This window comes from Ctenopharyngodon idella, chromosome 10 (assembly GCF_019924925.1).
Source record: "Ctenopharyngodon idella isolate HZGC_01 chromosome 10, HZGC01, whole genome shotgun sequence".
In the NCBI taxonomy this organism is placed as follows: domain Eukaryota; kingdom Metazoa; phylum Chordata; class Actinopteri; order Cypriniformes; family Xenocyprididae; genus Ctenopharyngodon; species Ctenopharyngodon idella.
In genome coordinates, this window is record NC_067229.1 from 5,795,489 (window position 1) to 5,821,822 (window position 26,334).

Consider the following 26,334-nt stretch of genomic DNA (forward strand, 5'->3'; position numbering starts at 1 on the left):
AAATCTGTAGTCTCGAACTTAAACAGTCACAGCAGTATGAGATGACTTTGAGAAGAACCATGCTGGCCTGAATATTAGGCTATATGAAAGCAGAAGTTATAGAACCCATTGTAATCTCACTGACAGCTATCTGTGTTCAAGGGTTAGTTCACCCAAAAATTAAATTTCTGTCATTAATTACTCACCCTCATGTCGTTCCACACCCGTAAGACCTTCGTTCATCTTTGGAACACAAATTAAGATATTTTTGATGAAATCCAAGAGGTTTTTTCTTATCACCCATAGAAAACAACGTAATTACCATCATTCAGAAAGGTGTTAAAGACATTGTTAAAATAGTCAGTGGTTCAACTTTAATGTTATGAAGCAATGAGAATACTTTTTGTTTGCAAAAATAAAAATAATGACTTTATTCAAGAATGTCTTCTCTACCCTGTCAGTCTTCTACGCAGTTGACGCAGTGCAGTGCTTCTGTGCTTATGTCTGAATAGTGGCTCAGAATTGGCCGATGCTGTTCACGTGAGCAACATGACGCATGCATGTCATGCTGACGCAGGAGCTGGCCAATACTGAGCCGGCTGATTTGTTTTGTTTTTACGCACAAAAAGTATTCTCCTCGCTTCATAACATTAAGGTTGAACCACTGTAGTCACGTTGACTATTTTAACGATGTCTGCTTTGCTACTTTTCTGGACCTTGAATGGCGATAATTACATTGCTTTCAATGGGGGATAAAAAAACATTTGGATTTCATCTTAATTTGTGCTCCGAAGATGAACGAAGCTCTTACGGGTTTGTAAAGACACGAGTGTGAGTAATTAATGACAGAAATTTCATTTTTGGGTGAACTAACCCTTTAACTGACATACAAATCTTTTGCAGAACTCGTGTCGTACAGCTCTGTGTGTGATTGCTTTTCCTGCTGTGATCCATTATTCCACTCTGTACTCCACCATATTCCCTGATCCTCACCACTGCTGAGACTTTCCCCGGCAAGTGTACAGATTATGTAATGAATGCATGAATTATCTTTATTAGACAGTAATCACTAATTATGCAGATGAATTAGATAATCTTTTTGCCATTGAGATGACTTGGAAAAAGTGTTTATAATCAACCTGAATTCACCCTATAAATATTATATTTTAATCTACTAATTAACTTATTATTTGATTCGTTCGTAAGACCAGGAGGCCAGAGGGTCAGTAGCAAAATTTGATTTAAAAAGAGATAATTATTGACAAAACGACTTGATGTAGGACATTTCCTCATTAACAAATTGTTCAACAAATTAAAATTGCTCATTCACACACTTCCATTCATTTTATTTTCGATGTAAGGTTTGTGTTGTAGTGTTTTCTCTTTACTCAGAATGTGTTGATATTTTTGTAGGAGATGTGAATGTCTTTTCTCTGATAATGAGGTCTGTGTTTCAGTGTGTTTGGGAAATGAATGGGGTCGCGCGCAGATCTGTGGGGTGTCACGGGCGCGCGTGCACGGCAGCATCATCACGCGCAGCATCTTTCGCCCACAGACAGCACTTCATTTCACTTACTTTTTATTTCTCAGACAAAAAGAGCCTTTACTACTGCGTCATATCTGGATATTCTGCACTCCTGGATAACCGTGAGGATATTTGCGCCGCTGGATTGGAGTGTTTTCATGGAAAATGGCGAGATGGGCTCACGCGTGTCTGCTGCTGATGATGGTGATTTTCAGTGGATCGTGGACCGCAGTGGACGCGCTCACATTTCCACAGCATTACACGTAAGAAACACTCACAATTTCACACCATTACACGAAATATTCACTCATTCCCATAGTATTACACGCTCATTTCCACAGCATTGCACCTAAGGAAATGTTAATTTCCACAACGTTACTCGTAAGAAAAAAATGTATTTCCACAACGTTACTCGTAAAAAGGTAATTTCCACAACATTATATGTCAGAAACATTCATTTCCACAACATTACACATAAGAAGTGCTCATTCCATCACGTTACATTTAAGAAATACTAATTTCCACAGCATAAAGAGCTTCACATATTACACGTAAGAATAATTTTCACAACATTATGTGTAAAGCATATTTTCTCAATGTTACACTTCAAAATATTAATTACCACAACATTACACAATAGGAAAAACTCATTAGGATGAATGGCGAAATGAACTTGTTCATACGTGCTTAGGGTAAATGCGAGTTTACCAAGTCAGTCAGAAGTGAGCTACATATGGCTATACATCTACCATTGATGAAATTTCATTTTCTAAAAAAATATAAAATAAAATTGATATTCTAAAATGCAAATATTTTCTTATAATGTCACTGGGAATTCATTATAATTAGCTTTTTATATAACAATCTATTGTATTGTTTCATTTAGATAGATGAATGTGTGTATATTTAAGGTCAGTGTCTTCTGGCAGACAGAGCAGATTTATACGCTGGTTCAATAATTCTCAGAACATTACAAAGTAATTACTGTCAGATCTATCTATCTATCTATCTATCTATCTATCTATCTACCTATCTATCTACACGCTCACAGTCTGTCTTCTGTGGCTTAAAGCTGATCTCAGTAATGTGAATATGGGTCACAACAGCCCCTCATTTCCCTGTATCTCTCTGTCTGTCTCTAGGGAGTGTGTGTCAGGTAATAGGCAGCAGGGAACATCTCAGATATGTGTGTGTGTGTGTGTGTGTGTGTGTGTGTTTCTGGGCATGCTCAGATCAGCTGCTGAGAGTGCATTAGATCGCCTGAATCACAGACACACACCCTGATACACTCTCACCTTTACATATTGTGTAATATATGATGCTAAATGTGCAGTGAACCAGTGTGTGTGTGTGTGTGTGTGTTTACAGCAGCTGTGATGGAAAGTGAAATCTTACTGACTTCCTCTAGAATAATGAAATCTCGTCCATGATAGGCCTATTCATTTTCCAAGTGACTTCACTTAAAGTATTTATCCCTTTTTAGTGAAGTCAACATTTCAGCTATAAGCAATAAGAAAGCATCAGTATACCAATATGCAAACAATTTTGTAATCATTGGTGCTGTTTAATAAGTCTCATACCAAAACAAAGATGCAACTCACACTTTTATCAGACTATTATGTTATTATGGCCGATATAAATATGATGGCTGATATAAATTTATACTATTTCAAGTGTTTTAAAACAAAAAAAATTAGAGTTTAAAAAAAAATGTTTTAAGGGTTTTACCAAAAATAAACCTTGACATTATGCTTCTGATACCAATAATAAAAAATTGTTAATATTTACTGATATATTGTGCACCCCAAACTCATCTCATCCTGTCAATTAACACTGATTATTAAATGCTGGACCCGAAGAGATTTCTCTTAGCGTTCGCTCGTTATGATCTCCATGTGTTAATTGACAGTTACGATTTAATTAGGTTTGAGCTATGGATGCTAAACAACCTGAACTTACGTAATATAGCATAACTGCAGTCGGGCTGTAATCACTTGCAGATCTGTTCTGTTGTCGTGGAAACAGGTGATATTTATGATCAGACTGCAGGGTTATGATTTAACCGTACATGCTGTTCTGTAACAGGACGGTTTAATGAAGCCGAACGGACCCGTGTGTGCTGAACAAGACCTCACAGATATTAAATAATTCATCTGCATCTGTAGATCAGGGCTGTTTCATTGAGCAGCACAGTTTGTTTGTAGCCTGTGTGTTTGTCGACAGTATAAACACATCACATTCTGTACATTGATTATATTGATCGGTTTAGCCGACTATGAGGATATTATATCATATTCTGTCACTGATACTGTGTGTTGTACGAATGAGGACAGTTCAGTTGAGGTCACTGAATATGTATTTATCAACTCAATTTTAGCATCAATTTTCTTTCACAAAAGATGTGAAAACATGCTGTACAAACCACCCATTCCAGTGTCGCAGAGAAATACATCATGTGTTAATGTTTTCAGATAATCATCATCATATCGTTGATAATGTAGGTACAGTCAGCCTGGTAATATCGCAGAGCGCGCAGTTGTAACATCCTGAGGAGATTTATTTTACGATAATAACCGGCTGACTATTACACTGCAACCCAAATATTGATGTGAAGGTGAAAGTTTATAATCTTACCTGGATAATAGCTTTTGTTACATGAAAAAATAATCCATGATTACAATGTACAAATTCCTCTGAGATTTTCACTACACTCGATAAACTGAGACACAAGATGGTGCCAATTGCATGGAAGGCTCCAGCTCAAAATAGAGGTCTGGGCTGCGATTATCAATACAATTTTTATTTTTTAAAGATTTTTTGTCTTATAGGATTAGTTTACTTTAAAATGAATTTACTCACCCTCAAGCCATCCTAGATGTATATGACTTTCTTCTTTCAGACGAATACAATCAGAGTTATATTAATGTCCCTGATGCTCCCAAGCTTTATAATGGCACTGAACGGAAATCACCTGTTTGAAGTTCAAAAAAGTGCATCCATCCATCATAAACGTACTCCACACAGCTCTGGGGGGTTAATAAAGGCCTTCTGAAGCGAAGCGATACATTTGTGTAACAAAAATATCCATATTTAACTTGTTATAAAGTAAAATAACTAGCTTCCGCCAGACTGCCTTCCTTCTTCAACTTAGGAAGAAAGTGTAACACCTCACGCAGTTCAAAATGCTAACGCTACGTCCTACGCCTTCCGTATTCAACTTACAAAACGCGTTTTTCATAAGTTGTATATGGAAGGAGGTCTGGAGGTTACTTTATAACGTGTTAAATATGGATATTTTTTATACATTATATGGATATTTTTCTAACACAGATGCATCGCTTCGCTTCAGAAGGCCTTTATTAACCCGCCGGAGCCTTGTGGAGTATGTTTATGATGGATGGATGCACTTTTTTGAGTTTCAAACAGGTGATTTCCGTGCACTGGCATTATAAAGATTGGGAGCATCAGGGTGATTATTAATATAACTCTTATTGTGTTCATCAGAAAGTAAAAAGTCATATACACCTAGGATGGCTTGAGGGTGAGTAAATAATGGGGTGATTTTAATTTTAAAGTGAACTAATACTTTAATAATCAACTTGAAATTCAGTACTTCACAACTTTTCGACACTTTTTGCTCCCATAATTCACCACACGTGCATTGCTGAGAATGCGCTTGCTTGTTGCTAAACGCGATCCAAACAAGTCCATTTCTTTGAATTTCCAGTAAGAATAGCATACAAATAATAATATATTCAGCTACAGTGATATAAATCACTGATGTCTGTCATGAAACCTACAGCAAAACTGTACTTTTTTTTCTTTTTTTTTCCTGTTGTGTAACGGTTGTGTTGTTTGTGTTGTGTAGGATCATGCACTGGGCTCGTCGCATTGAACAGGAGATTGACAGAGTCTTGCAGCACATCAGCGGCGCTCAGCAACTGAAGGGGGTAAGACTGTGTGTGTGGCTTTTCCAGTATCTCTGTCAAGCGTTTGCTCATTACTGTGGGTCTGGCTCGCATGTCAAACACCCACAAACAATGAGGAACTGAGACACAAAATCCGTGCTGGAGAATATAATGATCCTGCCATTCCACCACTGAGAGGCTGCAGCGTCTGAATGCATCCTGAAGCTCTTTGTGTGTGTGTGTGTGTGTGTGTGTGTGTCTGTGTGTCTGCTCACATCACTGAGAGAGAACAGATGGTTCGCCCCTCTGATGCTAAAGTCATTCATTTACCCAGAATGCCACAGTGCTGTAGACAGAACGCTTCACTGCTGATGATCAATACAGGCATATGACAGCACCTTTGTAGTTGTATTATTTGTCCGGTCATCTTCATATTATTATTTTTAATATTATTATTATTTGAGGTAAACATGTTTCTAATAATGGCTAAGGATCTTCTGATGAAAACCTCTAGAGCTGAGATTAAAAATAAAGCCGAAATACACTCCATGTGATCGCCATGTCTTTTGAACTATCCTGACCCTGAGCTAATGCTCTTGACTCTAACACTTGACCTCTGACCTCGACTTTCATCAGTGAAAGTCTGTGTGAGATGTGCTCATGCGCTCAATGCAGAGGATTTTTCTGTCAGATTTCCTTTTGCATTTTTAACATTTTTCACATTTTCAGCATGAAATACTATATTACTCATAATTCGTTACATTTTTATGATGTGATGCATTTCAGAGTAGTCAGGACTAGCATCATAATTGGAAAAACTGAAAGTAAAATAAAATACATTCTCATGACTATGAGACTAAATCAAGTACAAATTACAAATAAGTTGATTTATTTGATACACCGCATAGTCGGCATGAAACTGAAGTTGCAATAGTCTTTTTTTAATGTATTGTGACGTATATCTGAGTTTGCTTTTCAAACAAGAAAAAATGTAGGCCAGGCCCCAATTTTGTCCATGGGGAATTGATTGGCTGGTTGGATGGTTGTTGTTTGCTATTGGTGGATTTCAAGTGAGTGACAAGTTGTCCCGCCCTCATTCTAGTAAACACATAATCAGAGAAGAGAAGAGATGGCTGGGAAATTGTGGCAAGCAAATCGCATTTGGCTCTAATTTTGTGCTCATATCACGTTTGCATATTTTAAAACCAGGTGCTAAGATATTATTGGTTTATTTTCATTTTTTTTTTGGAATAACAAGTTCATGGGTTTCATCTTGACTCATTGTCTAGTTTTAATGCAGCGTCTGTTGGCTCAAGTTGTCAGTGTGTAAGTGAGCGTGTGTTTGATGTTCCTGTATTGATCTGAGCTCTAAACAGCTCTTGTTCTGGACTCAGAGGTTATTTACCGGGTTAATGAGGCTCGTCTTCTTAAGTCACGCCACTGGGTTACAGCAGCTGTTGTCTCACACCTCACGCTGGAGCGCAAACACTCATTTACACGAGGAGAAATCACTGTAAAATGAGTTTATTTTTAGTGCGTCACATCTGACAGGAAGTTACACGGGTTTCCCAGCGATGAGCATTAATAATGTACAAAACAAACATGCAGCTCGCTCGCTGTTTCCTTCAGCTGATGAATGTCCTCTTGATGGTATATAAATATACCGTTAAGAGTTTGGGGGTAAGCAATATATTTATAATACTTTTATTCAGCAAGGGTTTTATATATACACTGATCAGGCATAACATTATGACCACTGACAGGTGAAGTGAATAACACTGATTATCTCTTCATCACGGCACCTGTTAGTGGGTGGGATATATTAGGCAGCAAATGAACATTTTGTCCTCAAAGTTGATGTGTTAGAAGCAGAAAAAATGGGCAAGCGTAAGGATTTGAGCGAGCTTGACAAGGGCCAAATTGTGATGGCTAGACGACTGGGTCAGAGCATCTCCAAACCTGCAGCTCTTGTGGGGTGTTCCCGGTCTGCAGTGGTCAGTATCTATCAAAAGTGGTCCAAGGAAGGAACTGTTGTGGGTCATGGGCGGCCAAGGCTCATTGATGCACGTGGGGAAGGCTGGCCCGTGTGGTCCGATCCAACAGACGAGCTACTGTAGCTCAAATTGCTCAAGAAGTTAATACTGGTTCGGATAGAAAGGTGTCAGAATACACAGTGCATCACAGTTTGTTGCGTATGGGGCTGCATAGCCACAGACTAGTCAGTCCATCGCTGAATGTGCCAACAGTGGGCACGTGAGCATCAGAACTGGACCAAGGAGCAATGGAAGAAGGTGGCCTGGTCTGTTGAATCACGTTTTCTTTTAGATCATCTGGATGGCTGCGTCACTTACCTGGGGAATGCATGGCACCAGGATGCACTATGGGAAGAAGGCAAGCCGACGGAGGCAGTGTGATGCGTTGGGCGATGTTCTGCTGGGAAACCTTGGGTCCTGCCATCCATGTGGATGTTACTTTGACACGTACCACCTACCTAAGCATTGTCACAGACCATGTACACCCTTTCATGGAAACGGTATTCCCTGGTGGCTGTGGCCTCTTTCAGCAGGAAAATGTGCCCTGCCACAAAGCAAAAATGGTTCAGGAATGGTTTGAGGAGCACAACAATGAGTTTGAGGTGTTGACTTGGCCTCCAAATTCCCCAGATCTCAATCCAATCGAGCATCTGTGAAATGTGCTGAAAGCTTCAGTAAAGCTTGTGGAGTGCATCACAAAAATTAATCAAAACTCAGCGTATAGGCTACTAGCAAGCTCTTGAGCGCCATCTGACCACTTGTTTTGGGTTGGTGCATAGATTGTCTCTACTTCTGCTCTTTTTCCTGTTGTGGTGGTTAGCAAACAGCGTTGCATTACCGCACACGCCCCCTTCTGGATTGGAGTGTGGATTGCCTGTGCTGTGACTGGCTGTATCTGTCATCTGACTGTATGCTGCAGTGTAGTTCTGACTGTATGCTGCTAGTTCTGCAGTGCGCTATCAGAGTTCCTCTGAAACCCTCCACTTCCCCCAGCTTCACCTGCCTAGATCTGCTACGGGATTTATGTATGTCTATTTATGCAGCAGCAGCATATCTTACATGCTCACAGACTTGCTGTGTATCTATTAGCAGTAGCAAGTCCATATATTCAGCAATAATCAACGGCAGTACCATATTAACAAGCCATATTCAATAACATGCTAAAACTATTCAGAGAGTCATGATTGAAATATATATATATGATTGATTTTATATATATATATATATATGATTGATTATATATATATATATATATATATATATATATATATGATATATATATATATATATATATCAATGTATATATACAGTGGGTATGGAAAGTATTCAGACCCCCTTAAATTTTTCACTCTTTGTTATATTGCAGCCATTTGCTAAAATCATTTAAGTTCATTTTTTTCCCTCATTAATGTACACACAGCACCCCATATTGACAGAAAAACACAGAATTGTTGACATTTTTGCAGATTTATTAAAAAAGAAAAACTGAAGTATCACATGGTCCTAAGTATTCAGACCCTTTGCTGTGGCACTCATATATTTAACTCAGGTGCTGTCCATTTCTTCTGATCATCCTTGAGATGGTTCTACACCTTCATTTGAGTCCAGCTGTGTTTGATTATACTGATTGGACTTGATTAGGAAAGCCACACACCTGTCTATATAAGACCTTACAGCTCACAATGCATGTCAGAGCAAATGAGAATCATGAGGTCAAAGGAACTGCCTGAAGAGCTCAGAGACAGAATTGTGGCAAGGCACAGATCTGGCCAAGGTTACAAAAAAATTTCTGCTGCACTTAAGGTTCCTAAGAGCACAGTGGCCTCCATAATCCTTAAATGGAAGACGTTTGGGACGACCAGAACCCTTCCTAGAGCTGGCCGTCCGGCCAAACTGAGCTATCGTGGGGGAAGAGCCTTAGTGAGAGAGGTAAAGAAGAACCCAAAGATCACTGTGGCTGAGCTCCAGAGATGCAGTCGGGAGATGGGAGAAAGTTGTAGAAAGTCAACCATCACTGCAGCCCTCCACCAGTCGGGGCTTTATGGCAGAGTGGCCCGACGGAAGCCTCTCCTCAGTGCAAGACACATGAAAGCCCGCATGGACTCCAAGATGGTGAGAAATAAGATTCTCTGGTCTGATGAGACCAAGATAGAACTTTTTGGCCTTAATTCTAAGCGGTATGTGTGGAGAAAACCAGGCACTGCTCATCACCTGTCCAATACAGTCCCAACAGTGAAGCATGGTGGTGGCAGCATCATGCTGTGGGGGTGTTTTTCAGCTGCAGGGACAGGACGACTGGTTGCAATCGAGGGAAAGATGAATGCGGCCAAGTACAGCGATTTCCTGGATGAAAACCTTCTCCAGAGTGCTCAGGACCTCAGACTGGGCCGAAGGTTTACCTTCCAACAAGACAATGACCCTAAGCACACAGCTAAAATAACGAAGGAGTGGCTTCACAACAACTCTGTGACTGTTCTTGAATGGCCCAGCCAGAGCCCTGACTTAAACCCAATTGAGCATCTCTGGAGAGACCTAAAAATGGCTGTCCACCAATGTTTACCATCCAACCTGAATCTTGCATCTTTCCCAAAAAGACTCATGGCTGTATTAGATCAAAAGGGTGCTTCTACTAAATACTGAGCAAAGGGTCTGAATACTTAGGACCATGTGATATTTCAGTTTTTCTTTATTAATAAATCTGCAAAAATGTCAACAATTCTGTGTTTTTCTGTAAATATGGGGTGCTGTGTGTACATTAATGAGGAAAAAAAATGAACTTAAATGATTTTAGCAAATGGCTGCAATATAACAAAGAGTGAAAACTTTAAGGGGGTCTGAATACTTTCCGTACCCATAGTGGGTACGGAAAGTATTCAGACCCCCTTAAAGTTTTCACTCTTTGTTATATTGCAGCCATTTGCTAAAATCATTTAAGTTCATTTTTTTTCCTCATTAATGTACACACAGCACCCCATATTGACAGAAAAACACAGAATTGTTGACATTTTTACAGATTTATTAAAAAAGAAAAACTGAAATATCACATGGTCCTAAGTATTCAGACCCTTTGCTCAGTATTTAGTAGAAGCACCCTTTTGATCTAATACAGCCATGAGTCTTTTTGGGAAAGATGCAACAAGTTTTTCACACCTGAATTTGGGGATCCTCTGCCATTCCTCCTTGCAGATCCTCTCCTCTGTCAGGTTGGATGGTAAACGTTGGTGGACAGCCATTTTTAGGTCTCTCCAGAGATGCTCAATTGGGTTTAAGTCAGGGCTCTGGCTGGGCCATTCAAGAACAGTCACGGAGTTGTTGTGAAGCCAATCCTTCATTATTTTAGCTGTGTGCTTAGGGTCATTGTCTTGTTGGAAGGAAAACCTTCAGCCCAGTCTGAGGTCCTGAGCACTCTGGAGAAGGTTTTCGTCCAGGATATCCCTGTACTTGGCTGCATTCATCTTTCCCTCGATTGCAACCAGTCGTCCTGTCCCTGCAGCTGAAAAACACCCCCACAGCATGATGCTGCCACCACCATGCTTCACTGTTGGGACTGTATTGGACAGGTGATGAGCAGTGCCTGGTTTTCTCCACACATACCGCTTAGAATTAAGGCCAAAAAGTTCTATCTTGGTCTCATCAGACCAGAGAATCTTATTTCTCACCATCTTGGAGTCCTTCAGGTGTTTTTTCATGTGTCTTGCACTGAGGAGAGGCTTCCGTCGGGCCACTCTGCCATAAAGCCCCGACTGGTGGAGGGCTGCAGTGATGGGTGACTTTCTACAACTTTCTCCCATCTCCCGACTGCATCTCTGGAGCTCAGCCACAGTGATCTTTGGGTTCTTCTTTAACTCTCTCACCAAGGCTCTTCTCCCCCGATAGCTCAGTTTGGCCGAACGGCCAGCTCTAGGAAGGGTTCTGGTCATCCCAAACGTCTTCCATTTAAGGATTATGGAGGCCACTGTGCTCTTAGGAACCTTAAGTGCAGCAGAAATTTTTTTGTAACCTTGGCCAGATCTGTGCCTTGCCACAATTCTGTCTCTGAGCTCTTCAGGCAGTTCCTTTGACCTCATGATTCTCATTTGCTCTGACATGCACTGTGAGCTGTAAGGTCTTATATAGACAGGTGTGTGGCTTTCCTAATCAAGTCCAATCAGTATAATCAAACACAGCTGGACTCAAATGAAGGTGTAGAACCATCTCAAGGATGATCAGAAGAAATGGACAGCACCTGAGTTAAATATATGAGTGTCACAGCAAAGGGTCTGAATACTTAGGACCATGTGATATTTCAGTTTTTCTTTTTTAATAAATCTGCAAAAATGTCAACAATTCTGTGTTTTTCTGTCAATATGGGGTGCTGTGTGTACATTAATGAGGGAAAAAAAATGAACTTAAATGATTTTAGCAAATGGCTGCAATATAACAAAGAGTGAAAAATTTAAGGGGGTCTGAATACTTTCCGTACCCACTGTATATATATATATATCAAAGGGATGTTAATGTTGTTTCAGATCTACAGTGAGAAGAGAAGACAGTTCAGTTTGGTCAGAAACAACCCTCGAGACATTGTAGAAAAAGTAGCAACTGACATTGAGAGACTGCTGGCCAAGAAACGCAAAGCACTCGAGGTAAGAAAACATGCACACAATCACACACGCTCTTCCTTCAGGATTACCCTTGACGATTCTCATCTGTGCTTTCCGTCAGAAACTGGCGAGTGAAGCAGAGCGTCTTCAGAAAGATCATCGCTGGCAGGATGGAATCAAGGTCAGGTGGTTTTAACAGCACTATTAATTTTTAGACTCAGTGTGCATTTCGCAATAATTTTGCACTTTTTCCAGACTCTTCACACAGTTTTACATTTCACTTTTAACATTGCTTTTGCATGTGTGATCCAAGTTGATTCAGACGATGATTCCCATGTTGTTTCAACTGATTCATTAAAATGAATCGCACAAATAGAACGATTCATTCTGTCTCCTTTTTCCATTTTTTCCATCTGTGTATATCCTTGATGCACCTTGTCCTCTCATATTCACATCCGTGTATCTCTGATCCAGATACGAGCTTTACACACACTCGCTGTGAGTCATGATTTCTGTGAGTCTGTAGCTGGAGGGTCTGTTTAAGCCCAATAGATTGTGACATCTCGTTTTTCTGACTGATTTGATTCATTAGAGATGTTCAGCTCGAATGACAACACACATGCTCATATGAGTGAATTGTGCTTAAATGAGCGTTTGTCATGTGGAGGACATCTGTATTTGATTCTTCAAATACACAAACTGATTTTAAACAGCAGATTTTTGTATTTTTGTTCTGTGTGTTTATTTCAGGAGGAAAATATTGAATATTATAACTCTAAAGCAGAGATGGACTATGTGAGTACTGAGTACATCTCTATCTATCGCCGATGTGAAAAACATGTAAAAGTTTTTAATATATAGATTTACATGCTTTAGAAAGTGGGCCTCTATGAAACATTTTGTACTATTTTAGAAAAAGCATATGTAATGTTAATGAAAATTGAAAATGACGCTTTCTTGGCATGTTTATAGGAAATATTCATGCATTCATACACAATTTCTTTTTAGAAGCTAGTTGCTCAAACTTCTAACTTCGAAACTACTATTTTGCATATTCATTTATCACCATATGACTATGATTTTGACAATCAAACTCAAGCTGAAACGATGGACTCATATGTAATATGCGTGTGTGAATGTATCTGATTATATGGTTTATTCTCATCAGGATGGTGAGGACATCGATTCTCAGATGTCGCTGAAACTGGAGTTCGTGTATGACCCGATCTTTAAGAATCATGTGAATTTCTCACACACTGCCGTCCAGATCCCCACAGACATCTACAAAGGCGGTGAGGAACCAGTCTGATGCTATTATATCTCTAAGAGCCAATAGCTATGTTTCCATCCAAAGTTGCGGATTTAACATATGCACAAAATTTAGAATATCGCATAAAACTTTTGCCATTCTCAAAATCACTTTCTGCGAAATTAGCGCAAAATATCTGTAATAGAAAATGGAAGTTGCTGTAATCAGAGGCTTCCCCAAAGCTCTTTTTTCGTATATCATAAATGATTTGCGCAGACAAAATGTAATAAATGCTATCATATTATCTGAGACAGATGACTGATATTTGGGAATGTAATCGAGTGAGACGGTTTGGGAGGTGATTATACCAAATCACCAAATCACAGACTTTTAATGAAGACCAAACCAACATTTGAGATGCTGTGCAATGCGCTTGGTCCGCTAGTTAGTCCAGTTATCCTATCACATTCTCTGTTGAGGCAAAGTCATTTGCCTGAGTTTTTTTTTTTTTTGTTGCACATCGAGGGATTTATTCGGCAAATGTGTTTCCATAATAGGTTATACACGTCTTGTTATTTGGATCAAAAATTATCCCCCTTAATTGAGAACATATTTTTGCTGCACATTTTTTAGAATTTATGTGTATCTTGGCTTTTTCATCCAGCATTTTTCTATCCACCTATATTTTATGTGAATGCTGTAATTAGGGCTGTCACAATTCCTCAATTAAATTTGAGTGCTCAGTTTAAAAAAAAAATCTCGATTGCAATTTACCGTGAAAATAGTGGTACATTCCATGGACAAGAATCCATAAACTACATTATTAGACCATTTTCTAAGGCTGCACAATATTGTAAAACCATTTAAAAATCATAATATAGCATAATGCTATTGTGAAATCACAAAGGTTGCGATTCCATTAAATAAATATGTGCACTGCGGGTTTCAGAGTGAATCGTGGCACTTTAATTATTTACATGTGTGCAGGTTACGTGTTTATTCCAGCGTGTCAGAGTGGCTCCGTTCACAGTAAATGCTGCTCAACGTGAACTCAGTCTCTGCGCTGTTTGTTGGGGTTTCCTATAACGTGCATTTGTGAATACATATAAAGTCTGACATGTTTTGTGTTTCATAGCAAAGTGTTGCACTGTTATCATTTACATGCGTGGAGCGCGTCTCAGCTGCTCATTTAACAAACTCCATCTCTGCATATGCTTTGAGTTTGGGTTACTTATAATGTTATTCTGGAAACGCAACGTGCGCCATTTCATCAGATTTGTAACGTAAATCATTTATAAGCCTATGCCAACACAGGAGAATACATCAAAATGCTTCTAAATATGCAAGTTGTTCATCAAGATTTCAAAATAAAAGTTTAAACCATTGCTCTGAGTTTGTATGTTGTGATGTCCACATGTTCTTGTTCTATAAATTACAGTTGCTGTAGAATTTTTCTCTGGCCAAATATATTTGAACTAAATGTTTGGCCAATATTAAACAAGAATTTGATCCTGGTGTGTAAAGTGTAACAACAACAATCCAGGCTGTTAGCGCCCTATGCAGGCATTGTGTATATGTATATTACGTCACGTATTTTAACAGTGCTGTTCTATAAAACCATATGATTACTTGCTTTTGATATTTTATTTTAACCAATTATTACTGCCTTACTGTTATTATACATGTATTTTAAGTGATTTTAAAAGCTATTGTTCACTTAGGTCTATTTTTATTACCACAAAAAATGATCAGATTACTCGATTAATCATCAAAATAATCTGATTACTTGATTGCCATAATAATCGTTAGTGACAGCCCTAGTTATATTATGTCTGTCTGTCTGTAGCTCCAGTAATTCTGAATGAGCTGAACTGGACACAAGCATTAGAGCGAGTCTTCATGGAGAACAGCAGAGATGACCCGTCGTTACTCTGGCAAGCATTTGGAAGTGCCACGGGGGTCACAAGATATTACCCAGGTACCATGCTCACCTGTGCATACATTTCTGTATCTGATTGAAAACCGATCACAGTTTGTTTTGCATAAATATATTATTACCCGAATATGCTCTTTTATGTTACATTTCACGTTTTAGCTGCTCCCTGGAGAGCGCCGGATAAGATAGACCTTTATGACGTGCGACGGAGACCCTGGTAAACCACTTTCTGTATCTTTAGATACAATAAGTTGCCTTTTGAAAAACGTGTACTTAATTGTACTGAATTTGCACTTGTAGTGTACTTCAAATCTTAAAAGTATATTTAAAAAACTGTACGTGCAAATTACATAATATTAATGAAATAAACTGCTACTTAATGGATTAGTTCATTTCAGAATTAAAATTTCCTGATAATTTACTCATCCCCATGTCATCCAAGACGTTTATGTCTTTCTTTCTTCAGTCGAAAAGAAATTAAGGTTTTTGAGGAAAACCTTCCAGGATTTTTCTCCAATATAAGTGGACTTCAACAGGGTTCAACGGGTTGAAGGTCCAAATTGCGGTTTCATTGCTGCTTCAAAGGGCTCTACACGATCCCAGCCATGGAATAAGGATCTTATCTAGCGAAACGAAAATAAAAATAATATACTTTTTAATCACAAATGCTCGTCTTGCACTAGCTTTGCGATGCACCACGCATTACGTAATCACGTTGGAAAGGTCATGCGTGACGTAGGCAGAAGTACTCCTCTAACTTCAAAATCGTCCGACATTGTTGTTTTACACTTTTTTTGGTAAAGGCTGTTTGACTTAGTCTTTTTGCACGTTCACTTTGTAAACACTTCCTCAGTACTTCCACCTACTTCATGCGTAACCTTTCCAGTGTGATTACATAATGCGTGGCACATCGCAGCTGCTTTCTTCAAAGAAATAATTGAATTTTGCATTTTTTTTAAATATTTCTATATAGTTTTTACTTAGTGTTATTTATTTTGGTACTTCAACTTAAAGGGTTAGTTTGGCCAAAAATGTAATTTCTGTCATTAAGTACTCACCTTTTTGTTGTCCTAAACCTTTAAGACCTTTGTTCATCTTGGGAACAAATTTAAGATATTTTTGATGAAATCTGAGGGTTTCTGAAGCACACATAGGCAGCAACGTCACCTTTATTATGCATGATGATAATATTAATTTGGAGACATTGAATTATGTCAAACTGTAAAATCAACCTAAATAAGATTATTCATCTATAGACATCTATAGAAACAGTTGGCTGTCTTTGATTGGTCAGTTTGTGGGCGTGGCCTAGGGAATTTTGATACTCAAACTTGTGTCTCTGTTTTCCTCAGGTACATTCAAGGAGCGTCATCGCCGAAAGACATGGTCATCCTGGTAGATGTGTGAGTATGTGCGTGCTTTTGTGCTGTGCGTTTGCATTGTTTATTCAACATTGACATCTTTTCCGTCCACAGGAGCGGCAGCGTCAGTGGACTCACTCTCAAACTCATCAAAGCTTCAGTCACAGAGATGCTCGACACGCTCTCTGACGACGATTATGTCAATGTGGCTAGGGTCAGTGCGCTATTTTGAACATACCATAAAGTTTTTTTGGATTGACCCTTTTGTTAATCGACTGATAAAATATTCTTAAAATCCTGTTATGTAAGGCTACTAAGTTAGTTGTTTTTTTGTTTTTTGTTTTAATTCATGAACCTGTACATTTAATTGAGCTGTATTTCCTGTCTCTTTCTGTTGTAGTTCAATGAGAAGGCCGAGGCAGTGGTGCCCTGCTTTAAGCACCTGGTACAGGCAAATGTACGCAATAAAAAGATCTTTAAAGAGGCAGTACAGCAGATGCAGGCCAAAGGAACCACCGATTACAAATCCGGCTTTCACTTCGCCTTCAACCAGCTGCTCAACGTGAGTCTGAACATAATTTTATAGTTAATCGACAGCATTTGTGGCGTAATATGTGGCTTATAAAAACTTAAAGGGTTAGTTCACCCAAAAACAGGGGAGAGATGAATTTGTTGAAAAAAGTAACTATTTTTGTTTGTTTTTTACGCACAAAAAGTATTCTCGTCACTTCATAACATTAAGATTGAACCACTGCAGTCACATGGACTATTTTAACGATGTCTTTGCTATCTTTCTGGGCCTTGAATGTGGTAATTTCTTGCTTTTTATTGAGGATTAAAAAACCTCTTGCATTTCATCACAAATATCTTAATTTGTGTTCCAAAGATGAACAAGGGTCTTATGGGTTTGGAACGACATGAGGGTGAGTAATTAATGACAGAAATTTCATTTTTGGATGAACTAACCCTTTAAAACTACTCACTGTTTTAATAGTACAATCAAAAAGATCTGAACAGTATGAGTGTTAACAGACAATTTCTATAACTCAACACCTTAAACCTAAAACGACTGTAAAAAATAATAATGATTTATTCTCATGTTGCCTTTAAAATCTGCATATACTTTTTGACATCCTGGGTCAGTTTTGACCCAGTAGAATTTAATTTATTAAAAAATCACTCCACAAATGCTGCAGATTAAGTTTAACTTGTACTGGTTCCAGAATATGTCTTTAACATACACCTGCTTTTTGCGGGAATTTGGACCAATGAGATTTTACTGTGGGCGGAGCTACCCAGCTTGACGCAATAGAAATACAAACCAGACTGTGACAAAATCACAGCTCATTTAATTAAAGAGATGTGATGATTTATTGGTTTGGACACAGTATTATAATCTTCTCTCTTTTTGTTTCTCATTCTCACACAGAAGACAAATGTTCCTCGAGCCAACTGCAATAAAATCATCATGTTATTTACTGACGGAGGGGAGGACCGAGCTCAGGACATCTTTGAGCAGTATAACTGGCCCAATAAGACGGTCTGATCATCACTTTCCTGACATGATATGATTTATATCTTTATTCTATGTTGAGCGTCTTGTGTTTCTGCTCTGCTGTTGTCTTCTGGAAGTGCATGTTCCTCATAATTAGCCCTTTCCTCCAGTGAAACAGCTTGTTTCCTGTCTAATTTGCCGGGGTAATTGTGGGATATGTGATGGTCTCTGCAGGTCCGTGTGTTCACGTTCTCGGTGGGGCAGCACAATTATGATGTCACTCCACTGCAGTGGATCGCATGTGCTAATAAGGGTGAGACATGTACTCATTTGGAAAAGATGCTAGTGGAGATTTTTCCTGTGAAAATGTGACTTTTTCCAAAAAAAAAAAAAATCTGCCCTTACATTGATGCTATGAGTAGATTTATATGCTGATGCATGTTGAAATATACAGAAATTACATGTGACATCACACTAAGTGTCTCTCTGTCTCGGCAGGATACTATTTTGAGATCCGCTCCATCTGTGCTATAAGGATTAACACCCAGGTGAGTTACACACACACACACACACACACACACACACACACATTAATGTGTGCAGGTTTCCCTGTTATGGCTGGCAATATCAAATTTAGCAACATTATGAATGTGTTTTATGATTTTTAATGCGCCTTGGTTTATTTAGTCAAGGTTACTAAAGACAAGAGGCTATTTTCACAATTATACATTGTCTAGCACAAATATGAGACACTTTAATAGTGTAACTGAAGATTCAGTAGTAAAAACAATCTTAGAGCTGATAAGTTTGATACGTTTCTGTGAATGAGTTCAAATTGTTCATTTTTAATGAATTGATTCTTAATTGATTTGTTTTATGTGACATGCTTCATTAAATGTTTGTTGTCCCACAGCTCACAAGAATATGAGAAATAAAACACTTTAATAGTATGATTCAAACTGATTCGCAATTCAGTAAGTGAGTTGGTACATTTGATTAATTTCAGTGAAAAAGTGTTTTAATTAATCGATAAATTATTTGTTTTATATTACGTGCATCACTAAAAATGTTTGTTGTCTCACAAGTATATGTGAGAAACAAAACACTTTAATAGTATGAATCAAACTGATTCACAATTCAGTCAGTGAGTTGGTACATTTAATTTGTTTCAGTGAAAAAGTGTTTTAGTTAATCGATTCATGAAAAAGTGTTTCAATTAATCAGTTTGTAACTGATTTGTTTTATATGAAGTGTTTCACTAAAAAATGTTTGTTGTCTCGCAAGAATACTGTGAGAAACAAAACACCCATGATTCAAACTGATTGACATTTCAGTTAGTACATTTAATTAATTTCAGTGAAAATGTGTTTGTTTCAGTTGTTTTATACTACGTATTTGCTTCACTCAAAAATGTTTATTGTCTCGCAGCCCACAAGTTTGAGAGCAACAAAACAATTTAATAGTGTGATTCATACTGATTCAAACAACATTTGAGCTGGCACGTTTTATTAATTTCTGTGAATCAGTTCAAAGTGTCCATTTCAACAAATCGATTCGTAATTGATTTGTTTTACACGGCATATGTGCTTCACTCAAAAATATTGTCTCGCATCTCACAAATCAGAGACTCTTTAATAGTGTGATACAAATTGATTCAATATTCACAGCAAACACAACATTTGAGTTCTAAAGTTGATTTATTTTAGTTGATGAATTTTATACAACCTGTGCTTTACACAAAAATGTTCTTTGTTTCACAATTTGTAAGTATGAGAGCAACAAATTATTTTAATAATTTGTTTTATGCAATTTGTGTGCATCAAGTAAGTATTAGTATGTATTGTTGTAGTGGCGCATATAATTATTATGGTTTCTCAGAATGGCAAAAAAATTTTTTTTATTTCAGATCAAATATATTTTATTTTATTTGGCCAAATCTCTCGGCCTTAATTCAGACACAAATGGTGGTATTTTCAGAAAGGTAAAATGCTTAAATGAATGTGTGTCACAGGAGTATCTGGACGTACTGGGCCGCCCCATGGTTCTGGCAGGCAGAAGTGCCAAACAGGTGCAATGGACCAACGTCTATCAGGATGCTCTGGTGAGAGTCGCTTCGGCCCGCATGCTGTCTGTGAAACATATGGGCTGCTCTGGGTCCATCGTACTCTGATGCCTCATAAAACAAGAAACATGAGTTTCTGTTTCGCTTACAGGGTCTGGGGCTGGTGGTGACGGGGACGATGCCAGTCTTCAACCTCACCGTAGACGGAAACTCTCAGGTGATGCTCGATTACTGATGGATCATCATCACGCTGAACTCTGCTGTGTGCAGATCATTGATGTCAGTGTTTGTGTGTTCAGAATCAGCTGATTTTAGGGGTGATGGGGGTCGACGTTCATCTGGATGAGCTGAAGAGACTCACACCACAGTACAAGGTAAAGTCTTTTACACTGTACAACCTGCAGTTGTTGTCTTGAGCTGTTTTTAACTTTTAGTTTTGTTGGTGTAGCCATTTTAGGTTGATTCAATTTTGTTTATGCCTTAAAAACAAAAAAAACAACAAAAAAGTTAGATGTTACCACATGAAACACTTGAAATTATTATATTATGTTATATTATATTATATTATATTATATTATATTATATGTGACCCTGGACCACAAAACCAGTCATAAGTCGCACAGGTATATTTGTAGCAATAACCAACAATACATTGTATGGGTCAAAATTATCTATTTTTCTTGCCAAAAATCATTAGGATATTGAGTAAAGAATCTCAATTTCAAAAAATTGAACCTTATGACTGGTTTTGTGGTCCTGGGTCACATATTATATTATATTATATTATATTATTAATGCTTTCCTAAATGTGGTCAATGAGGTTTTTAAAAATGTGTGTAACTGATAAAATGGTTAAGGGTTTTAAAAATTTGTGATAATACATATTTCTGATAAAATATGTATTAATTTATTATATTACATTATAAACATATATTCTTTTATATTATATTACATACATAATTTGTATTATATGTTTTTCTAAATGGTTAGTGAGGTTTTAAATTGTGTAACTGATAAATCATATTAATGTTTTATTATATTACATTATATTATATTAAAAACATAATACTGTATGTTTTTTTTTCTAAATGGCTAAGGTTTTTTAAAAATGTATGTAACTGATTTAACAATAATTTATTATATTACATTGTAAACATGACGTTATATTATATTGTAAACATCTATATGTATTTGTGTGTTTTTCTAAATGTGGATAAGGAGGTTTTAAAAAAATTGTGTAACTGATAAAACATTATTTTATATTATATTATATTATATTATATTATATTGTTAAAGACTGCTTGTCCAATCAATAAAAGTGTTTGTTTCACAATCTTTAGGTTAAAGGTTAAAGCATGATTACCATTTTATCAGATATTTGGAGTGGCCTTTTAGTAAATTGTAAAAAATAATTATTTAATGCATTTAATATTAGCAAATTTGTGCATGTCTTATTTGCGACTGTTGATTTATATCAAATGCCGATGAGCCAAAACATTATGACCATCTGCCTAATATGCCGTTGGTCCTCTGCGTACTGCCAAAACAGCGCTGACCCACCAAGGCAGATCCTTCAAGTCCTGTAGGCTGTGATGTCGAGCCACTGTGGATCGAACTTGTTGGCCCAGCACATCCCACAGATGCTCAATTGGATTGAGATCTGGGAAACTTTGGAGGCCAGGGCAACACCTTAAACTCTTCATCATGTTCCTCAAACCACTGTTGAACAATGTGTGCAATGTGACAGGTTCATTTTCCTGCTGAAAGAGGCCACTTTCACCAGGGAACTTCATTGTCATGAAGGAATGTACCTGGTCTGCAGCAATGTTTAGGTAGGTGCAAGTGTCAGATTTACATCCACATGACTGGCCGGACCCAGTGTTTCCCAGCAGAACTTTGCCTAAAGTATCAGACCAGGCAACCTTCTTCCACTGCTCAAAGGTCCAGTTCTGATGCTGTCGCTGGTTTGTGGTTTGTCCATCTTCTGGCCACTTCTCACCACTGCTGACTGGGAGCAACACACAAGCCTTGCCGTTTCAGAGAAACTTTGACCCATTTGCCTTGCCATAACAATTTGGCCCTTGTTAAAGTTGCTCAGATCTTTATTCCTGCTCATTTCTCCTGCATTCAAAACATTGATTACAAGAACTGATTTTCTGCTTACGATCTAATCTACCCAGACCTTAATATGTGGCCTTGTTAGAAGATGATCAATGATATTCACCTGTGACTGGTCATAATGTTCTGGCTCATCAGTGTATATTGTAATTGTGTTACCCAGTGGCTATATGAAAACTTCTGTTTCGCACTAGTCTTTTACCTTTTCAATATGAGAAACAGGAAACATCATCACAGACTCTTTTTCTCGTTCTCTGTGTGTAGCTGGGAGCAAATGGATACATCTTCGCCATTGACCCAAATGGATACGTGCTCATGCATCCGAACCTGCAGCCTCGAGTGAGAGTCTGATTGTCTGTGTGCAAACCAAAATGACTAAACAATCACTCTCATTTGTGTTTTAATAATTTCATTTTCATTAACATAATACCCAAAAATCCCATTGTTTTTTTTTATTATTTTAGGGAATGCAATATGAGCCAGATATGTTCTTGACTGGTTTTGTGAGATTCTTCATACTCATGATTGTGTGCTTGTCTCAGTGTTATTTTAGTATCATTGATATATTTTTTTTTATTAATATTTTTAATGAGTTTTTATTTTTATGGTTTCCGTTTTAATTTGAGTTAAAGTTTTAGTTATTTTGTTGTGCGTTTTTGTCCATTTATTTTTTTTTATGTCTATTTAGTTTTTTTTAATTATTTTTTTATTTTACTTTTAGTTATTTTAGTTCGTAAAGGGATATTTCTCCCAAAAATGAAAATTCTGTTCACCTGTTAATGAATTTCTTTCTGCTGCTGAACACAAAAGAAGATATTTTGAAGAATTTCGGTTACAGTTGTTGGGCCCCATTCACTTCCATAGTATTTTTTTTTTTTTTTTTAATCAAAAAAAGACATAAACAAACGCACACCCTCCGAGGTGCAGGTCAAGAAAGATAAATCTAAATATATATGAGATTTATGACTGCACAATCACTTGCCTTTGTCAAAGTATTTTTTTTTTTTTTTTACCATACTATTGAAGTCAATGGGGCCCACCAACTGTTTAGTTACCCATATTCTTCAAAATATCTTTTTTTTTTTTGTTCAGCAGAAGAAAGAAATTCATATAGGCTTGGAACAACTTGAGGGTAAATGAGTATGAGAGTAAATGATTACAGAATTGTCATTTTTGGGAGAATTATCCCTTTAAGCTAAATAAAAATAGACATTGCTTTGACAACTACATTGCTTTGGTTGCCTTGGCAACAATAATTTATTTCAGTTACTGTTTATTTCATTTCAAGTCACGAACATGTTTTTGTAGTGGTTTTAGTTTTAGTTAACGACAATAACACTGTTTTTTTCTTATGTTTGTTTCATTGCAGGAGGAGGATTTGCCAGAGCCGGTGACACTGGACTTCCTGGACGCAGAAGTAGAAGACAGCAGCAAACAGGAGGTCTTTACTAGTCTAAAGCACTAATTGTCCTCAAATGAACTCACATATTTCTGTGCTGTTCATAATAAATGATTCGTTTTCAGTGTGGGCGGCACTGGCACACTCACTTCATGTGTTAAATATGATGTTTGGCTGAATCATTTGTCTGATCATTTATGTTAAATCAGCAGGAGCTCATGGATAACTTGCCTTTTATCCTTTTCAGATTCGTCGGCAAATGATTGATGGCCGATCAGGAGAGATGACGATCAAAACACTAATTAAATCAATGGATGAGGCAAGTGTGTGTGCAATTAATGTGTCAGATGAAACCAGGACATGTGTGATATCTGGGACATGACTTTCTATAAATGGCTCAAAATTACAGATTCAATTTTCAAATGTACATGTCTACGATGCCCCAAACGATGTCATTAATTAGCTGCTTGCCAATTTGCATAATTGCGTTATGGCCCACATATGCAATATAATTATATACTTCACCACTAATGTTAAAGTACATGTTTTTGAGCATGTAGTTAGATAGTACTCCAGTTTTTACATAAAAGTACAGCTTAAAACCACAAATCAATTTATTTGCATGTTTGCGTGAAAATTTTAAAATCTAGATACATTTCATTGTTAAAATTAATATGAAATACTTACATTTTATATGGAGCCGCTAAAGGGGAAAAAATCTATTTCAATGCTATTGCCTTCTCTCACAAAATTTTTGTATTCCCCCGAGAAATGTCTCAGGTTTCGCATGTAACCATGGTTCCCTGAGAAAGGGAATGAGGCACTGTGTCCTCTAGGGCAGTGGTTCCCAATCCTGCTCCTGGAGGCACCCCAACACTGCAGATTTTGCATGTCTCCTTAATCAAACACACCTGATCCAGGTCATCAGCTCATTAGTAGAGACTCCAAGAGATGAAAGGGGTGTGTCACAGAATGGAGACATGCAAAGTGCTCTAGTGGACACTCTGGGGCGTTCCCCGTAGTGTCCACTAGAGGATGCAGTGCGAGTTCCCATTCGAAAGGGAACTTTGTGTTCTCTTTCAAAACCTTTGCATTCTGCCGAGAAACTTTGCGATCGCTCACAAAAATGTTGTGTTCTAATAAGAAACTTTGCGTTCGCTCACAAAAATTTTGCTTTCCCCTGAGAAACTTTACTTTCCTTCTCAAAACCTTCATGTTCGCTTGCAAAACGTGATCGTTCAAAAGTTTTGCATACCCCTGAGAAACTTTGCGATCGCTCGCAAAAATGTTGTGTTTCCCTGAGAAACTTTGCGTTTGCTCACAAAACCTTTGCGTTCACTCTCAAAAACATTTATAATTAAACAGCATGAATTCAGCATTCATTTCTAAATATTACAGCTCTAATTAAATAGTACAGTATCAATCGCTAAATATCTCAGCAATCATTACTAAATATTACAGATCTAATTAAATATTTCATTACGTTAAATATGACTATATTGATTAATACATATTGATTTCTAAATATTACAGCTAACGACTACGTTATGACATTGATTATTTAATATTACAGCTAGTACTGATTACTAAATATGACAGGTCTGCTATTACATCATCTCAAAAAAAATTATTTACAGCACCCATAATGAAATAAAAGTATTATATTTGCAATAACTAATTAAAGCTTTAATTAAATAATGAATCCTCATAAACTAAAACCATGTCATAATAAACAATTTTATGTTTTCTCATGAAGACTTTTTGATGCATTTATTGAAGCATTTGAATCCATCATAATGTAATGTTTTTAACTGTGTTCACAGGTGATCAGGGTCTCATTCATAACCTGATCTTAGGATTTTGGGATCCTCTGGCAGCTCCCCACACTGCGTTCCCCCTAGAAACTTTGCGATCGCTCGCAAAAATGTTGTGTTCCCCTGAGAAACTTTGCGTTCGCTTGCAAAACCTTTGCGTTCACTCTCAAAAACTGCTTTCCCCCAAGAAAGTTTGAGATCACTTTCAAAACCTTTGAGTTCCTCTAAGAAAATTTGCAATTGGTAAAACTCGCAAAAGTTTTGCGTTCCCCTGAGAAATTTTGCGTTTGCTCGCAAATCCTTTGAGTTCCTCCAAGAAATGTTGTGATTGCTCACAAAAGTTTTGCATACCCCTGAGAAACGTTGCTTTCGCTCTCACAAACTGCATTCCCCCAAATAAAGTTAGCTATCACTCGCAAAAGATTTGCATTCCCCTGAGAAAGAAAATACAGCAGACTGGAAGAGATCTGTGCAATTTTCTGCTACATCTTAGTAAACGCCATCAATACACTGTTAAAACTTTGTGTGAAAATGACTAATAATCAAATGTTTTCTTGCAGCGCTACGTTGATGAGGTCATACGCATGTACTCCTGGACACCAATTAACGACACTGATTACAGGTATGAGTCGATTCGGCTGTTCTGATCGTACAGTTTGACGTTAAACATGCTGAACTCATTGTTTGTTTAATGTGTCGCCCTCTGCAGTCTGGGTCTGGTGCTTCCTCCGTACAGTGAATATTACATCCAGGCTGATCTCAGTGATGTCATGCTACAGCTGCAGTGTGAGTGTTTCGTTTAATACGGATGATGTCTTGTGTAAGATTAGCAATCCTGATGTTTCATCCTAAATAATCTCTCCTGCACCTCT

General features: G+C 37.6%; 1 protein-coding gene across 2 annotated transcripts in view; it reads left to right on the plus strand.

Moving 5' to 3' along the window:
- The first annotated feature begins 1,457 nt into the window (after window positions 1–1,457).
- cacna2d2b (calcium channel, voltage-dependent, alpha 2/delta subunit 2b) overlaps window positions 1,458–26,334 on the plus strand; it is a 35,383-nt gene continuing 10,506 nt past the window's right edge. For both annotated transcript variants that reach the window (XM_051907233.1, XM_051907234.1), the window contains exons 1-22: window positions 1,458–1,767; window positions 5,373–5,454; window positions 11,954–12,070; window positions 12,150–12,209; window positions 12,779–12,823; window positions 13,197–13,320; window positions 15,124–15,255; window positions 15,373–15,430; window positions 16,566–16,616; window positions 16,689–16,788; window positions 16,975–17,136; window positions 18,004–18,114; window positions 18,304–18,382; window positions 18,568–18,617; window positions 20,081–20,170; window positions 20,283–20,348; window positions 20,431–20,505; window positions 22,514–22,588; window positions 23,619–23,690; window positions 23,896–23,967; window positions 26,023–26,084; window positions 26,172–26,248. In XM_051907233.1, coding sequence (XP_051763193.1) covers window positions 1,670–1,767; window positions 5,373–5,454; window positions 11,954–12,070; window positions 12,150–12,209; window positions 12,779–12,823; window positions 13,197–13,320; window positions 15,124–15,255; window positions 15,373–15,430; window positions 16,566–16,616; window positions 16,689–16,788; window positions 16,975–17,136; window positions 18,004–18,114; window positions 18,304–18,382; window positions 18,568–18,617; window positions 20,081–20,170; window positions 20,283–20,348; window positions 20,431–20,505; window positions 22,514–22,588; window positions 23,619–23,690; window positions 23,896–23,967; window positions 26,023–26,084; window positions 26,172–26,248 — 1,858 coding nt within the window. In that variant the 5' untranslated portion in view covers window positions 1,458–1,669. The remainder of the gene's footprint in view (window positions 1,768–5,372; window positions 5,455–11,953; window positions 12,071–12,149; window positions 12,210–12,778; window positions 12,824–13,196; window positions 13,321–15,123; window positions 15,256–15,372; window positions 15,431–16,565; window positions 16,617–16,688; window positions 16,789–16,974; window positions 17,137–18,003; window positions 18,115–18,303; window positions 18,383–18,567; window positions 18,618–20,080; window positions 20,171–20,282; window positions 20,349–20,430; window positions 20,506–22,513; window positions 22,589–23,618; window positions 23,691–23,895; window positions 23,968–26,022; window positions 26,085–26,171; window positions 26,249–26,334) is intronic.